Source organism: Atractosteus spatula, chromosome 19 (assembly GCF_055471065.1).
Source record: "Atractosteus spatula isolate fAtrSpa1 chromosome 19, fAtrSpa1.hap1, whole genome shotgun sequence".
In the NCBI taxonomy this organism is placed as follows: Eukaryota; Metazoa; Chordata; class Actinopteri; order Semionotiformes; family Lepisosteidae; genus Atractosteus; species Atractosteus spatula.
Window position 1 is genome coordinate 3,048,626 of NC_142724.1, and position 18,456 is coordinate 3,067,081.

General features: G+C 47.8%; 1 protein-coding gene across 1 annotated transcript in view; it reads left to right on the forward strand.

The window, feature by feature from the left end:
- Positions 1–1,385: 1,385 nt before the first annotated feature.
- The window catches only part of gnas (GNAS complex locus), a 65,672-nt gene continuing 48,601 nt past the window's right edge, over positions 1,386–18,456 (forward strand). Inside the window, exon 1 of the mRNA XM_088937759.1 lies at positions 1,386–2,270. Within this exon, the coding sequence (XP_088793885.1) occupies positions 2,009–2,270 (262 nt within the window). The 5' untranslated portion in view covers positions 1,386–2,008. The remainder of the gene's footprint in view (positions 2,271–18,456) is intronic.

An 18,456-nucleotide genomic window follows, 5' to 3' on the forward strand; every position in this document is an offset into this window, starting at 1 on the left:
ACCCCACACTTCAGCCGATCACCTGCTGACGAGGGCGTGGCGGCAGCTGGCCTGCCACTCCGCCATAAGCAAAGAAACCCTGCGACACAGAAGGAAGCGGCTCCCGAACCCTGGCACGTTCACACACATAAACACACCACTCCCCTCCCGTTAGAGGAATCATTCGATGTTTCCACATGACTCTTACAGCAGGCAGGAATGGTAGCGTGACGGTTAGCACTGTTGCGTCAGAGCTTTTGGGTCCCGAGTTGATCTCTATCCAGTGGAACCATCTGTGTGGAGTTTGCATGTTCCCATGGCTGTTCCACTTTGTAAATAAAGATGCTTGCTGGGTTAACTGGTGACTGTAGTGCCCTGCAGTGGATTTGTGTCCTGTCCAGGATGTAGCCCCTCCTTGTGCCCTGTGCTTTCAGAAGAAGCTGAGTTTCTGTAGCCCTTCAGAGGAATACAGGTGGACCAACTCTGACCCCTTTAGGACATCTTACAGTCTTCTGCAGAATCATCTGTACCAGGCCTTAGATCGGGGATCTCTGACCCTGCTCCTAGAGCCCCCAGATCCAATTGGTCTTATCAGTCACCTGCATCTGAAGAACGGAAGCCCCCGTAAATTATTGATCAGTTTAGCAAACAATCTGTTTAAATGAAGAGCTCTCTGGTTCTGGAAGGTACTCACAATTTGGTCTATTATTATTTCTTAATTACTTAAATGGACAAATCACCTGCTCAGCTGATCGCACCTACTGTACCTCCTTCACCGGGGGAGAGGTAAAGGTGTTTTGTGGATGGTCCCTGGCAGTTGCTCTCGTGTCTGTTTAATAAGGTCCTTATTTCGGCACCATGACTGACTTGCACTTGCTCGTTGGCAAGGTGGAAAGAAAACCAGAACCCTCCAGGACTGGAGTTGTGTCCCCCTGAGTTGCTAATTTTCAGTTTTTTATAGATTATAGATTTATAGATATATCGATCTATATTAAAACGCCTTTTATGACCTGCAAAATCATGTAATTACCCAAAGTTAAGGAAAGATATTTATATAATATGATTACTGTTATTTGTGTTTGTCAAACTGTTAAGTGTTTGTTATTTGTGTTTGTTAAACCTTCTGAAAATGACCAGAAATGTTCTGAAAAAAACCCAAGAAAATATTAAATGCATTTCCCTCATTTATCACAAACACACGGTATGCAGCCTATTAATGTCGTTGGTGACATGCAATGAAATGTCATGTGTCTGACAAGGATACAAACCCAGCCTAGTTCTTAGGCCGAACCCAGAAATAGATCCACGCACAGATTGACAGGCGCGTTCCAGTGCTCATTTTAGACGGGAGGCTGCTACAGCTAAGCACTAATGTAAAATATAAAATAATAACAAAACAAACAAATCGAACAGCGATAAAAAGACCAGATTCGGATCTCCGAAAAATTGCGGTAATAAATATGGTTAACATTTCCTGATCACGTGGTCCCGAAGCGTGCTTGTGTGTGTGTCTCTCTCTCGTTTTCCCCTGGTTGCTTATAAAAATTTTGAACCCGGAGAGAGAGGGGAGGAGGAGGAGGAGGAGGAGGCAGCGAAAAAGACGAAGAAGAAGGGGAAAAGCGTAAAAAAAAGAAGACAGAAGAGGAGACGTGGAGAGTTCCTGTTGTTTCTGTTGTTGAGCCGGGCAGAGGAGAGAGAGAAATGAGCTAGAGAAAGCAGCGGGGAGAGAGAGACCTTGAGCGGACCTACAGTAGGTAGACCGGATAGTGGCTGCTATCTGCTGTACGGTAAATAGTGCTGTACCTTCAAGTCTGAGCGCACTGGATTATTATTATTATTATTATTCTGGCATGATGGTGATCTCCTGATGCGTGCACCTATGGAAGCGGAATAAATATCCTCCTTTTCTTCTCCTTTTTTATAAAAATATTCTCGTTGCCACCAATTTTTTTATTATTTGAAGAAGAAAAATAACAAGAAAGAAGATACGGGAATAACGTTTTTTTTCCCCCTCCGCTGTTTTGACGCTATGGGGATGTGTCACAGTTTGAGGTCCCGGTTAATAGGACCCCAGTCTGCTATAACCTACACGGGGCGGGCGGGGGTTAACGCCGGGGCTGACGGCGAAACGGGACTTCAGGACCACGCCACCGACTCGCAGTTGCGGGACCGGCGGCGGGTGGAGGAGAAGGCTCGGATCAAGGCGGAAAACAAGCGCAGCAGGAACATCGACAAGACGCTGAAAGCGGAGAAGCGGGAGTACAAGCAGACCCACCGGCTGCTGCTCCTGGGTAAGTGCGCGGCAAGGCGAGCAGGAAACCCGTGCCTGCCCTTTAAAAGCGCAGGTCAGGCTGGCATAAGTAGTGGGATCTCTTGTGCGTCGTGTGCTGGTCCTCGGGAGTTACATTGTAGTGTATCGGGCGTGTAACATTTTGACATTTGGAGTTGAAGGAAGTGGTGGTCTTTTTTTTTTCAATTATTATTATCAGATAATAGATGAGAGCGTTTGTGCAGATGAGAGCGTTTTCTGGCGATTAAGTTGTGTGACCGTGTGAGGCTGGGCTTGAGCTCGCTCTCCGATTGGGTTTCTGAGACTGTACGTTGGAAGTCGGCGGTGTGGGACCCGTGTCGAGCGCCCTGCCTGACCCCTCTCGGTTGTCGTGGACGTGTCGTGGTTTCCCTGCTGTTCGAAACGTGCCTGGCCATTGTGCGTGTGGGTAGGTCCTGCGTAGCTGCTGTCAGCCTCCCCCGCGGCTGACAGCGCCTGGGTGTACTGTAAAAAAAGAGTGTTTTTTTTTATTTGACAGTAAACATCTGATTATTCAAGCCAGAGGAGAGTTCGAGAGGTGCCGATGGTTTATGCCATATCTACTGTATATACCTGTATGTAAAGTCGTGGCAAACTTTTTCTACACAGTCCCACCACTGTCTGCAGAAAGTTCATAAAGCACTGTGCCACCTGGTCTGCATCACAGAAGTGGAGTTTGCAGGTTCAAACCCCAGGTCCTTGAGTGCAAAACGGAGTTGGTTACTGATGCTGAGTGCTCTCTGTGCTTGAGCAAGACTCTCACCTCGAGAGAGGTTTCGCTTAGGAGTGGTTGGCACCCTCCAGTCACCCTGAGGTCTTGGTCAGAATAGGGCAACTATTTTTCGGCTCTGATCGCCAACCACGAGCTGGTGCAGCTTGAGGTGAGAACAGGGGGTTGGGGACTGGGCCTGGGCACAGGAGCAAGGTCCAGTCCGGTCCAGTCTGGTTCTGTTCCTTTCCTGACACAAAATCAGCTTTTAAGAACACACCCATTGACCCATCCAGCTTGAATCTCATGATCATGGATCTCACCCACCTGTTTCTTGAGAGTCAGTTTCCCAGTTTCCCTGGGTAGTTTGTTCCAGACTCCTGCAACCCTTTGTGTAAGCAAGCACCTCCTCTTTTCTGTTTTAAAGCCTCTTACCCCTGTGGGCCGGAGTGCAGCCTCAGCTGGCATTTATTATAAAATTAAAAGGTTTGCAGCAGCACTGGCATTGGTGAGCTTTCACCCTGCTTTGTACAGTTCCCTGCAGCAACTTTGAACACACATGAGCGTGCTTATGCTTTACTCCACGGGTTCAAATCAAGCCTGTATAGACTCCATGGCTGTTCTCCCAGAACTGAATGCAAAAACATCTGGAGCAGCTGTGTTCGCCGTGTGTGGATGCTGCACCAGGAGGTGTTCAGATAACGCCCTGAGCACAGGGTGAAATGTTGTCAGGGGAACACCGTCTCTGGGGGGGTGGAGAAATTCTCCCTCATGCCCACCACTGCACCTGTGCAGCATGGTCACCCCCTCTCACTCAACCCCTACCTGTGATCAGACAGAGAGGGCAAGTCGTAGGGTTGGGGGGGAATGGGCTCTGAGCAGAGAAGTCACACTTTACTCCCAAACGAGAAGCAGCTCGCTGGTAGTTTCATTTCTTTATTTTAATTGGCAGTCGATGGGAGGCGGGGGGTGAGCAAGGCTATTCCCTCATTTACTTTTCTTTCGAAAGATGCTGGGGGGATCTCACTAACGTCCTGGATTCAGAAGGGCCCCGGACGTCCTCCCCCAAGTCCTTTGCAGGTACAAATGCGTGCGCCCGCCCTGCTGTTGGCCCCCGGGCGTTGTGACTGTTCACACCAGCAGCCCTGTACCTGCTGTATTCTGGGCCAGGAGACCTGGAAGGCTCTGCCCCAGTTTCCTCCTGGGGGTGGTGGGGCCAGCATTCACCGCAGTTCTCTCTGCATTTCACTGCTCGCAGCGTTTCAAATTCCCCAACTCTTCGCTTCTCCTCCGGACGCTCGCTGTATCTTGCCGGATTTCATGGAAGAAACTTTCCTGAAAAAGGGGGGTGATTTCTTTCTCACTTTTTCAAGGGCAAGCCTCTTTGAAAGCCGCCCGACCTCACAGCGCTGTGAAAGCATTCTTTTTCCGTTCATTGCCGTGACTGGAGACTTGTTATATCATCTCATGTTATATTGTTTACTTTACCGAACTCGGGACAGAGGCCGTTTTAATGGAGAGGATCCCAGAACTGGCCTTGAGACGCAGCGACACAAGGAGGGTTTTATAAGAACTGTCCCCTTTTTTTATTAACAAGTTACACAAGCAAGAGGCTGAGGTCCAACATTTGAAAAGGCAGGAGGGGAATTATGTGGGCCCTGTGACCGAGACACTCAGTCATGAGGGAAGTGACGCTTGTTAAAAGATGAGCACAGACAGATCTCAGGGAATGCCAGCCGGGGGCAATGCTGCCCAGCCCCTGCCTGCAACGCCCATTAACAGCCCGCTTGTCTTCCAAGCTTTCGAATATTTTTGGAGGAAAAGGTTTTCCTTTTTTTAGTAGCTAGGGGGATAATTGAATCTGAATTATCCCTGTTACTGAATAATTCCTAATAATAATTCCCAGAGGAACAACCGGAAATGTACCTGGTCCCGGGGGATTGTTCTATAGAGAACGGTACAAAAGCTCCAGCCCCCCCCACGGCCAGTTATGTGCCTCCTTTTGGGTGAGTCGTGGTCACGCTGGCTGGAAACATGTCCTGGGTTCAAAGGGACTGCACTAACAGGGACTAGGGTTCTTAAGGTGCAGTCTGAACAGGTGGGTCTTGAAGAGGAGATCGGAGAAGATGCAGCGCTGATGTTTCTCCTTGTCCGCTTAACACTAAAGGAGACCCCAGCGATCAACAGAGTAACCATGGCTAATGTGACAGTGCTGCTGTGGGCGGGATGGTGAAGATCCCACCGTGCTGTCTGTAACTTTACATCAGAGCAGCAGGAGCGCAAGGGGTCGTTCGGCCTAGCTAGTGCGCTGGCTTGCTAGCAGCAGATGGATCTGAGGACCTCATCCTGGTTCCTTTTCAGAGACAGACATCCGTGGTAAACAACACGCAGAAATGATCTGACCCCCCCCCCCCCCCAAAAAAAACAATAAAACCCAACAAATACAGAACCAAACAGGTGCATGGGTTTAACTAATCAGAACTCCCCCCAACAGTGCCACCACCATTTTGTAACTCCTAGTCTTGTAGGCTTGTGAAAGCTGAAATAAAGATTTCCTGGGAGACGATAGTGATGCTCCACCCCGTAGATAAGGCTTGGTTTTGTGTAGTCTCCCACGTCACCATGCTTCAGCCCCCGAAGGGCCGTGATTTCTGTCCTGCTGCTCCAGGGCTGCGGTCCCCCAGTAAGTCAGCTCTTCCAAACCCTGCCTCGCCCCTCGCTAGGACGCTCCAAGCTTTTGATCGTTTCATTTACTACGTTGATTCTTCACGCACGTACTGTATCAGTGTTGTTTTTCGCCTGCCTCGTTGTGCCCGAGAGCGTCGTGAGATCTCGTGAGACGTTCTGGATGGAGAGCTTCTCATCATCGCCGCTGTGCTCCTGTCTGTCCTGGAGCCGAACGGTCATTGACTCAGTAGGTCTCAAGTCACCTTGAGTAGGCAACCGTCCCTCAGACAGACGGGAAAACACAGCACAGGGAGCAGCCTCCTCCTGTTTAGCTTCCTCTACATAGGCTTGTATTTGATTATTTCAATCCAGACAACGCACCTCAGTGTCCCTAATTAAGGAACTTGTGTGCGGTTATTGGTTATTTAAACAAAATCTTTGCAGGCCATTGGAATGAAGCATTTGCATAAAGTTATTTTATAAGCTTCACAAGACATGCCTTGTTTTGGCGCGGTACTGAACACTGAGAATTTTCACTATAGGGTTTATCAACAGATGTGGTGCTGTGGGGTAGGGGAATGCCTTGCTCTGATGACTGCTGCTATTCTCACAAAAGACAAATGTTGAAATGTTTGTCTACCATTTTTTCTTGCAAGAGTGCTAAACAGGTTTCATCCTCAGAGAGTGGTGTAAAGGCGCACAGATCTGGAAAGACCCCATAGAGAACACAGACCACACAGCCTGTATGTGCTCCGCAGCTGGCTGTAGGAAGCCAGGTCATTTTGAGTTGATCGGTCCTGCAGTTACAAGTCAAGGTCGGTACCTGGTGTCCCTTGTGTTGGAGGTCTGCTATTTGTAGGAAGCAATAATACAATTAAATAGCAAATAAGTGCCCATTGTAACCACGGTGTCTGTGATGAGCAATTTAGAAAGTCCAAATTTTACATGAAGGCTGTCAGAACAATAGGCTCTATCTGCAGCCCAAAATCTCTCTCTCTCTGTCCATGAAAACATTGTTTAACCCTCACTCACTGCCCCCCTGACTCATCAACCAGCCATTTAAATGCACACACAAACAGCTGGACTTCCTTTCATGTGTTTTTTTGGTTAAAGGAAACATGCTCTAATAATTATAACATAAGAGCATTTGATCAGTTCGCAGACCAAGCCTCTGCTGGGCTCTGCACATGGGGCAATAGGTGTGCAAAATGCTGGCTTCTAGACGAGAGCCTGCAGTTTATTCAACCAGCATGAGCTCACACTCGTGTGCAGTGGGAGACCTGCAGTAGCTGCATCACGGTTATTCCACAGGAAAAAGAAAAGACAAACTAAGAGGCAGTATGGCTGCAAACTCCAAACTGTTGTGTGTGGGAGGCTTTCTACAGCAGCAGTTAGCCTGAATTTTTTGGCTGGGGACGAATGTTTTGAGCAGCTCGGATCGCTGTGCTGGGAAGGTGTAAGTGTGTGTGTGTGGAGTGTGCCTAGCCAGGCAGGGTGGGAGGAATGAGAAATGTGAACGTTGCCTGTTTAGAGAGCTTTCATAACCCAGCTGGGCAGTGCGCCTCAGTCTCAGAGGAGAGGTCACAGAGCTGTGTGTTGCTGTGGTCACAGCAGGCCTGATGGAGTCTGGGGTGCTGTCTCCATCCATTTTCATGCTCCTCTGATCCTTTCTTGCTGCTCCCGGAGCTGTGTGTTCGACACCTGACAGAGACGCTCAGAATGACCACAGATTCACCGAAGAGAAACAGACTGGAGTCGTGTCACACAGCACTTTGATCCATTCCAAGTTTTATGAGATACAGGCTCTTCTTTATTTCACATAGTGCTGATGAAGTGGAAAGGCAGATTTCCACACGTTTAAGGTAAAATGTAGCACCTGGTGCTGACTTCTAAATAAAGGCATGAAAATCTGGAGTGGATCAAAACTGCAGTGCTGTGGGAGCCTGACGGGTTTCCCTGTAATACCATTTGGGTAACAGCTCATCTGAAAGGCACTGCTACAGGAGGAATTTAAAAAATGAAGTTAAAATCGAACAGGACAGAAAATATAAAAAAAGTGTAAATTTTCAGGTCGTGCCTATAAATTTCTCATCTAAGCCAAGTGTTATCACTTGTGCATTTTGATGTTTCAGTGCATTTTGGATAATAATATTAATTGCTTACATTTATATAGTGCTTTTCTGGACACTCCACTCAAAGCGCTTTACAGGTAATGGGGATCCCCTCCACCACCACCAGTGTGCAGCCCCACCTGGATGATGCAACTGCAGCCATAGTGCACCAGTATGCTCCCCACACACCAGCTCTCAGTGGGGAGGAGAGCAGAGTAATGAAGCCAATTCACAGATGGGGATTATTAGGAGGCCATGATTGGTAAGGGCCAATTGGAACTTTGGCCAGGACACCAGGGTTACACCCCTACTCTTTTAGAGAAACGCCCTGGGATTTTAATGACCACAGAGAGTCAGTCTCATCCGAAGGATGGCACCTGTTTACAGTATAGTGTGCCTGTCGCTATACTAGGGCACTAGGACCCACATGGACTGTAGGGTGAGCGCCCCCTACTGGCCCCACTAACACCTCTTCCAGCAGCAACCTTAGTTTTTCCCCAGGAGGTTTCCCATCCAGGTACTGGCCAGGCTCACACCTGCTGAGCTCCAGTGGGCTGCCAGCTGCCAGCTGCCAGCTGCGAGCTGCGAGCTGATATGGCTGCTGGCAGTAAGCTACCTGTCTCCCCATCGGGGAGTTGTGAACCCCGGTCTCCCGCATGACAGGCAGGGATACTCACCACTATACTAATGAGGAGCGCTTGGATGTTTTAGCACCTTAAAAAAGTAATGTAGACAATGTTATCTTTATGGGATGTTTACAATGCAAAGAGCCTTTAAAGCAACTTATGTTAAATTTTAAACCTGTGTGAAACTTATCCATAAAGTTTCCAATTAAAACTCTCATCAGCATTTATTCAGGGGCTTTAAATAGATAGTTATGACAAATGTCTTTATTTGAGCTCGTCAGTGATGTTTTTTTTCCAGTTCTTCAGTGTAATCTTTGTTCCCTGTTTGGTGAGACTGACGTCACATCACAGATGCTGTTTGCTTTGCTCCTTATTCCATTTACTATGGACCTGGGAAGCACATTAATGTCACACAAGCCCCACTATACGTTGGTGTACCAGCAAAGCGCACATGGTGCAAAGGGAATATCCTTCCCCTGTATACTTCCTGCCACTCAGTTTTGTGTTTTCTAGTACCTGTTTCTTTGGAGGAGATACAGACAGATAGCACCCACAACACTCACAGCTGTTCATAAATAAGTGTTGGGCATGTAGAAAAATGTGTAAGAAATAAAAAATACTGAGTATGGGAGAGAACTGGAAAATGACAGCACGATCTTTGTCTGCTGTGAGAATACGTTTCTGATGATAGAGGATGTCTGTTCAATTCCCAGTCACAACGTCATTAAACTCTTCTTGAAAGAACATGAGCATGGACTCAGTAGTTTGCTCCACACACCTACACCTTTCTGTGTAAAGAGCCACTCCCTGTACTCGATCCAATTAGTTTCCTCCCACTTTCGTAGATGTAAATGTTTGGGTTCACCTTATCAGCTCCTTTAATGAATGTCTCAGCTGTGCACTCAGGACTGAGCTGAGGAACGGGCAGAATTTCAGAATTCAGGACCCATGGGGGGGGTAGCAGAATCATGCTGCAATACCATGACCTGCCTGCATGGGGCTCAAGTACTGAGCTCAACCAGCAAAATACATGACTGCACAGACAGTTGTTTGCGAAAGCATGAATATGCCTGCTGCTCCTCATAGTACTAATGGCTTCTCCGAAATGAGTCTGGGCCTATTTTAAGATGATCTGCACAAATATGAGTGCTCTGTGGTTTTCTGCAGTCATTCACAAGTACGAAGCACGAAGGTACTGTACAAGTACTCCTCCCCGTGCGTTAATCGCATGTCATGGCCAGGACTGTTTTCTGATCGAGACCAGAACAGCCCTGCTGTCCATTAACACGGTAGAGAGATGGGACTGGAGAAAGACGGAATCAGGTTATCCGACAATCGGGAATCTGGCAGTTCCCGGGGAGAATCCAGTTTCCAGATCGGACTGCGTGGATTTTTCTGGCGTTGTCTCCTCTCGGGAAGTGGGAGACGTGTTCACCCCGCAGGGAGAGGTGGAGGGGTGCAGCCTTGCAAGTGGAAGGCCCTGTGTGCACAGACACCCCGGCGCGTTCTCCTGGGTTGGCTGGTGACCCTGTGCAGCTCCAGCGCTCGCAGCCCCAGAACAGGGGGAGCATTGTGAGGAGCCAGCAGCCACATGCGCCTCAGTCAGCCCCAGGGGACTCCCAGGAGACAGAGCCCCGCACTGTGTGGAGGACCAGGGGGCCGCGCGCATCACAGCGCAGACATTGAACCGAGCACAGGGCCGCTCACAGACCGGCGCTCCGGCAGGAATGTGTGTGCGTACGTGCGCCTGGCTCGGGGGCGGCTGGGCAGCGCAGGCAGGCGGAGTGAGAGAGATCATGTCGTCGCTCTTCCACGTCCGTTCCCAGCTGAGGAGGCTCTCACGCCGGCTGTGCGGAGTCCTGTAGCCGGTTCACAGGAAACCCCGGACTGGCTCGGAGTGCTACACAAGAGGACTCCCCTGCTGCTAGGACTCTAGTGGCCTGCCGCTGGATGTGAATGGCTGGAGCACTTCACTATGTTTTTCGGAAGACAAAGCAGGGGAAATCTCTTTAAATGTTTCTGGGGCATATGTGAGAAGAAAAAATCTTTTTTTTTTTTTTACAAGATAACTAATCATTCAAAGAGCAGTTTTCTGTTTATTTAAAAGGTTTGAGGATTGCATCTTGCTTTTCTGCCTTTTTGGCTCTTCAAAGTAATCGGCACCTGAATTCCATTCCATGTCTTTCTGTATGCTGGCCTTCGGACTCAGTTTAAATATTACATTAACTATTCCACCAAGCAGAGCTCTCGGACATAAGAACATTTAAGAAATGAGAGGGGACCATTTAGTTAATCTAACTACTTTGGGTATTTAGTTGCTAATCTGAGGACCTCCTCTGGCTGTTTTGTGAAACAGTTCAGGGTGCAGGATCTGCTTGAACAACAGAGCTGAGTAACTTGTTGCATACACCCACAACTCTTTGTGTACAGATGGACCCTCCTGTTCTGTAAAATGCAATGAATTACTTTTACAAAATGCCATGAAACAGAAATGGAAATAGTTTTTAAAAGCTGGTGACTGAATAACTTACGTTGGTAGGTTTTGTGCTGCTTATAGTTCTTTACTTGGTTTCTCGGTTTCATTTCTTTTGAATCAGAGACCATAACATTAATTTTAAAAAGGCAGAGTTTGCTCCCGCGTTATGTGCCTGTAGCCTTATTATAAATAAATTATGATATGTGACAGTCAAACTGCTTTAAGTACCCATTACATATTATTGTTCCAGGAATTAGTTTCTTGTACATTGCTCACTTTGTAAAGTTGTCAAATTTTATGTGCACTGTTAACTGTCAAATGTTATCGATAGAAACATTAGAAAGTTCCGAAGGAGAATTGATCCCAGAATTTGCCCCTTCGATAGCTCGGTTGGTAGAGTGGAGGACTGTAGTGGTAAAGCCCGGCCATCCTTAGGTTACTGGTTCGAATCCGGCTCAAAAGAGGTGGACTGTTGCCTTAGTAATTTGCACTGTTTGCACTTTGCACTGTGTGTACCCTGTCTACAATGTCTATGTCAGTGTCCTGTCTGTATCTGTACCGTGGACCAGGAGGGACGGTATTTCGTTGCACTGTGTACTTGTATAGGGCTGGAATGACAAATAAACGTGAACTTGAATCTCCTCCGCCTGTTTTAAGAAAGGAGCCAGGGTAACGGCGTCGGCAACATAGCTGGGCAGCTGGTTCCACACTCCCGCCACCCTTTGTGTAAAGAGGTGTGCCTCCGGTTCCTGGTTTTACATTCACGTCTCCAGCATTCCCACTTGTGCCCCCTGGCTGGTGTTCATTCTGAAGGAATCCACCGGGTTGTCTATGTTCTGCAAAAAAAAAAAGAAGCTCTTCTTTGGAGCTGCGATGAGAAAACGGAGAGTGTTTGCTCAGTAGTCGGATGCGAAGAGCTGAAAAACGCTGTGGGCTTGTAACAGACCAACAAATTAAAGATAAGATTGAAACTTCCACCCACTCTCCGACAAAATTACAAACCTGACACTGGGTGGCAGCTTTCTGAGAGCCACGGGCTTCTTGCTCATTCCCAGGAGAATCGCAACAGCAAATAGGGGAGTCTGGACTGGGAGGGGGGCGGACGGTTGGTTGTGATGTGGTCCGGAGCAGCAGAGAGAGGGGCGCTTCTGTCGTCTCCGCTCACTCTTGTCCACTGCCGCCCCCGTGTGGACGGCGGGGAGACCGCCACGCCAGGCCCGCAGCCCAGACACTGACGCAGGAGGCTGTTCGATCCCCGCTGCGCTTGTATTGGTTGGCCTCCCGTCCACCTCCGACCTCTTGAGGGTTTTCGGCAGCATTTCTGTTGTTGACGCCGTCATTTCCATAAGCCTTTGGCTCGTTCTTACAAGTCACCTGTCAGTCGCAGCTCCTGCGGGGCCTCGACCGTGAACCGCAGCTGCTAATCCTAGTGAAGACGACGGTATCAATACTGTCCGAAAGCACACTGTATTCAACGGCACTTTGACGGACGTTTGCATCCTTTACCGTTAGGGCGGACTAGAACGGTGGATATCTCATTGTTGTCAACAGGACAGAAGGGGAAAATCTGGTATCTTCAATAAAATGTATAATACACTTGAAATCTAGATGATGAGTTAAATAAGAATTTAATATCAGCCGCCGAAAGAGTCTGCTATAGTACTCTTAGCCTTGAGCCGGTGTAATAACGCAGGATACCTATGGATACCTGTGTGTTAGTGTGATATGTGTTCATTTAAAAAGGTGCAAGACGGGTTTTTTTTTTTTTAGACAGTTTGCAAGGTTGCAACACGCCGCCCCCTGCAAATCTTGGTCCGGCACTGCCGTACCGTCCCGAAAGAAAGAAAATGCACGGTACGACAAGAAACCTTTTAGTATTTAAAAAGAAAAAGTCCAGTGCCGGACCTACGGTGTTCTGAAATGTTGCCAGTGTAGTCGGCCTGTCGGAGCTGTTCAGTTCTCCGGGGGGGGTGGGGGGGGTGCGCGAGGTTCCGCTCGGAGCGTGACCTCAGGTGAAAGGTATGCCAGGAACTCCCGCGCGGCGGCGGCCCCCCTCGCGCCATGCCCGGGCACGTCCCGAGCTTATAAATGGCTCGTTTGTTGCTATTTTTAGCCGGGAATTGTAAATAGAAAGGCGGTGGGGGGGTGAGAGCGCAGAACCTAGCAACACTGGCATTTGTTCGCCGGAGAGCGGAGAGGGACAGGCTTGATCGGGAGGACGAGGAGGAGGAGGGGGGGTGTAGCATGTCGTTTGCACTCAGCTGCACGAAAACCTGCCTCTGCCTCCACCCACCCCGGGCCCACTTGTCTCATCGTGAGAAACCGGGCGCCTCTCGGGCCTCGGAAATATTCTCTCCGCGACCACGGCGTCTGAAAACCACGTCGATTGGAAGAAGCAAAGTTGTTTGGTGGGGTTAGAGCGGAGGCTATTTCCAGTAACCGACAAATTGCAAACTGGTTTTGATGAAATACAAACAGCAATTGTTATCCTTCTCCAGGGCTTCAGCAGTGGTGGTTAATAACACACAAAAGGGATGTTTGGGAAATTAACTCAAAGGGAGAAACCGGGGAATAGGTTAGTACAGTTGTTGTCGTAAACTGACGTTTGTAATAATAATAATAATAATAATAATAATAATAATAATAATTGCTTAAACTTATATAGGACTTTTCTGGACGCTCCACTCAAAGCGCTTTACAGATCATGGGGATCCCCTCCAGCACCACCAGTGTGCCGCCCCACCTGGATGATGCGCCAGTACCCACACAAACCAGCTCTCAGCTGGGGAGGAGAGCAGAGGGATGAGGCCAGTTCATTACCAAGTGAGAACGCACTAATTAGAGATTTTTTCTGGCCCGAGTCGAAGTAAAGCAATTTTAGGATGAAATGGACAATGATTTTTAAAATGTTGAATGAGTGAGACGGTGTTTTAAATGATGCCCTTTCGGAAAACTTTAGAAACCATTTATTTTGTTGAAGGTTCTGCTCAAAATAAAAGCTTCGAATCCCCGCCGAGACGGGAGGTCATTAATAGCTCATGGTCCAACTATTAGTACTGTTACTAACAATTAATGGCCCAACAATCTATTAGTGTGGTTAATAATAGTCTTAGCGGTTAATACTTATTGATTAATGGTTATCGGGTTTGTTCTGTGCTCAGACTCGGATGTTTTCAGATATCTATACCCATAGCGATCTTCCTGTTTGGACTGAGGGAATTGCGCCACTAAAAACCTGCCTGGCGATTGGAATCCGACGTGTGTTGTGAGCTGACCTGTTCAACAGCCTTCGACACTGTAAAGCTGACCGGCGGTTAAAATCACATATTCCCCGATTCCAGCTACATACTGATGTCATTTCGTGTGTGATTGGTTCGTCGTGTTATTGTTTTTTTAAATTCTCACAGTGTGGAAAGGATTTTCGAGAATTAAAGAATAAAACAATTATCGAAATAGTTTCGTGCAATGAAGTGGGGAAGGAATTTGTTTTGTTAAAAATCAATGAATCGGCGAACGTGCCCGCTCTGCCATCGTTAAAAGTGTCGGCGCAGTTTGAGAATGCGGGGAGACACTATACATCCTTATGATCGAAGAGTCACCGGACACAGCTTCTGAAATTGTCAGTAAAGCGCAGTTGTCGCTTCAAGATTCATAAACCGCAAGGGATGCGCGAATCGGCATCCTGTGACAAAGCGAGTGCAGTTGTTGAAATGTGACCGACATTAGGCGTTTTGACTCGAACCAGCGATTCTGTTATCACAGTGGAATCACTGCCGTTTTTCCGTTTGCTATGCAGGAGAGTAAAAGGATAAATATAACTTTTTCTCACTATAGGGAAGATCTGACGTTTTTTTTTTTCTGCGAGGTCACCTTTGTTCAGTGGCGGTGAAACGTGTTTTAAGTTTTAGTGTTCTTAATGTTTTAAATGACCATCTGGATTCTGAAACGTCTTCCTCCGCTTTTAATCAACCCTACTAAAACAGGGTAGATAACTTAACAAACCAGGGTGTCTTGAAGGCACTTCAGCATCGTCGTCTTCTGTGTGCTGTGGGGGACCTGAAAAACAAGTTGTTGTTTTTTTTAAAGAAAAGCACTGAAACGGCACCTTAATCCTCCTGTAAGTCAGTTCTTCGAGACTAAACTGTGTTTTAAAGACAATATCCTTTTACGTTTCACCAAAGGTGTTGGAGGACAGCACAGTTTATAAACGAATGATATACAATATAAAACTGAGATTATTATGGTTGTTGTAATTGTTTGCTTTGGTGTATAAAAATAAAACCAGTGGCCTATATATAGAGGTAAACCTGCAATATAATCATAGTTGTAATTTACAAATTACGTCAGTAAAGGGGTCACAAGGGTTAGAAAGCGGAACTCTTCCTCCTTCGTCTGTAGATTAGATTACACTCTGAATTTCCCAACGCAGGTGTCCCGAAAGCTTTCATCCTGCGACAGTCAGGTGATTTTAGATTTAACAGAATATTGGGTTTTCGACCATTCAAATGCTACAATTATCCGTATGACATTATACTTCATGATTGTTGGAGATTTAGAGTACTTTTCAGAACAGTCCTTGAAGATATTAGTATTAAAATGAAAATATGAAACAGTGGTATTCATAGGAGCAGTAGGGCAGATTTGTAGGATTAAATTTCACAAGCCCTTAAGAAGCGCATTTTTATCCTAATTGGTTTTGTTAGAGTCCTCAAATAACTATTTTATTTCTGGATGCATTATTAATTGCAGTGTCGAGTTCTTTATCGGTGCAATAATTATAGACGGTTTCCCTCTGCCTGCCGGGAGCTGCCGGGTGTAACACGAGGCTCCGGGGGGGGGATTCTGCTCCGCGAGGGAGACCCCCAGTCAGAGGCGCGAGGGCGCCGCACGCACGCTCTCACTCGCTGGGCTCCCAGTGATCGGGTGTCATCAGCGCGTGGATCAGGGGTCGTAACCTCGCGTCGTTTTTAATCTCGCTCTGATTTGACTTGGTTCCCCTTAATCCCATAAAGATAAACGTAAGTGAAATAAGGAACAAGTAAAGGCCTCTTCCCTGCTGGAAAGAGAAACAAAGAAACACAACGTTTCGGGTGTGGAGCCTTCTCCGGGTCTTCGGGTGTCATGAAGAAGGCTCCACAGCCGAAACGTTGTGTTTAGTTTCTTCTCTTTTCAGCAGGGAATAAACCTTTACCTGTTCCTTTGCAGCGTATGCGTGCTGACGCAGCTCCCTACTCGAACGATGTAAATAAAATAAAACACAGTTTCTTTCTCAGATTGTTACAGAAATATTCTCATCAGTTAAATAATAATAATAATAATAATAATAATAATAATGATATTCTCATAGTGCTGGAGATGTTGTTCCGCGTTCTGTCGGTCCCGCGCGCTGAAGTGGTCGCGTGAGACCCCGATCACACCCCGCGGCTCGCGGGACAGTCAGCGAGCCCCGCCGGGGGCTCGTGAGGCCGAAGACCCCTGTCTCCGTGCCGCTGTTCCCCGAGTCTGTTAAAAACCGCTTTTCTTCCTACGATCTGTTGTTATGAGCGTTTCAGCACATGTACTGTGCTTTGTCAGCAGCCGCGGAGCGACCACCTCAGCAGCCCAGGAGAGCAGTTGGACTTCTTACTGTATTTACGGGAATGGGCGCTTCTGCATGAAGCCAGTGTAGCAGGCACAGTGTTCGGAATACTTTCCACTGCTTTTTAAAAGTATAATACCTGGCTTTCTTTTAATTGTAGTGTTAAATGAGCTCAGCTAGAACTTTGATATAATGTAGCTGTTGCTATCCTCCTTGGTCCGTCTGAGGGTCACTAAAGTCATTTTCTCTGATCTGTCCTTCATGCAGAAAAATTTGAAGTGCTTATTCGCGAATACCTGTTCTCCCTTGCGTGTTACCGGCGCTGTGCAGTTTCTGGCAATGTGATCCTGCAGCTGAGAACTGCTGAGGCTGCTTCAGGAGCCTCGCCTGGCTGGTGTCCGGCGTCAGTTCTCAGGTGCGATCCTGCGCAGTTACAGCCCCAGTTTCCGAGCTGGTGGTTTTCCCTTGAGTTTGCTGGCTCATTCTGAGGGAGTCAGGCACTGCAGTTCGGTGACAGTACAGACCATAAAGCCCCATTGTCAGAAATGAGGACCCCAGATAGGAACTGAGCCCTTAGTGAGTGTGCCACACCACCACGAAAGCTTAGATATCCAAGACATCCCAGACCTGAAAGCACAGGGACCTTTTGCATATTCATCTTCTCAGAAAGCGCTGCTTGTGTTCATTTACCTGTAATTCTTATTTAAAACTCCCCCCATCCTTTGAATCTGTGGAAGATACTTATTGTGCAACATTATCGTTACAGCCGTTTGTAGCAAGACTAGTCGCAATACAGTAGTGTCTTTTGCATCGTAAGCAATCAAGGTGAATATTAAAGGTTAATATTTTTACATTAAGTTCCTTCTTTTTTTTCTACTCCCCCCTTTCCATCTTGTTCACTCAACTTTATTTCTTTGTTTTACTCTGCGACCTGTAGAGGAATCTCCGCAGTCTGAAATGAAACGCAGACTGAGTCATGGATTTACAATCTCCAAATCAATTCCAGGAGTTGCTTGTTAACCAGCGTGATCATCCAGGGATGGGCTGCCTGGTGTTGTTGAAGGAAAGCTCTTGTAGGGGAGCAGGGGGGAGTGATCCACTGTTACAGATCCATCTCAGCATTTATTCACAGGAGCACGAGAATTTCATCCAGTCGTTGCATATTTACACTCAAAATAAGAGCGATAATCAGCCAGCTGCAGTATTGTTCACATGCTATTGAGCCTCTTCACTTTACAGTGTGGATAAAGATGTTCTCTGGTAAGATTTTGATCTTGGTGTTTGGGGGGGAAAAAGTCCAGCATCGATAGAATGTGAAACAATGCCATGGGCCACCAGAAAATGAGAAAAAAAAAACAGAACTGGAGGTCTCAAGCCGCTAAAGCAGAGCAGGGAATGTGGCCAGACCTGCGTGCGGTTATAGACCGACTGTGGTGAAGTCCGCCGGATCTTTCCAAGTGTTAGGAGTGCCAGGACCTCCTTCAGTGCTCATACTGTGGGGGGATTCGGATCTGCACTTCCATCATGGTGACACAGGGGTCAGCATTGCCCTGGGTTCAGCCCCGGGGCGCTGTCTGTGTGGAGTCTGCACGTTCCTCCCCGTGTTCCTGCGGGTTTGCTCTGGGTGCTCCGGTGTCCCCCCCCCCCCCCCCCGCGGTCCAAAGACATGCTGGTAGGTTGATGGATTCTGGGAAAGCCGGCCCCGGTGTGAGCGTGTGCGTGTTTGCGTCTGCGTGCGGTCCCCGGGGTGGGCCCCACCTTGCGCCCATTGCCTGCTGGGATAGCCTCCGAGTTCCCCATGATCCTCTACTAGACGAAGCGGTTAGAAAATGGATGGATGGATGGATGGATGGATGGATAAAATCACTTGACAGGCAGAGGACAAGACAGAAGCCAGCGCTCATGGTACAGAGGAGGCTCGTCCTTCCAGAAATGGCTCTGTCCCCAACATACTGTGGCGCTGCCGCGGCGGGCTTGCAGAACTGGTGCATGTGTGGGTTTA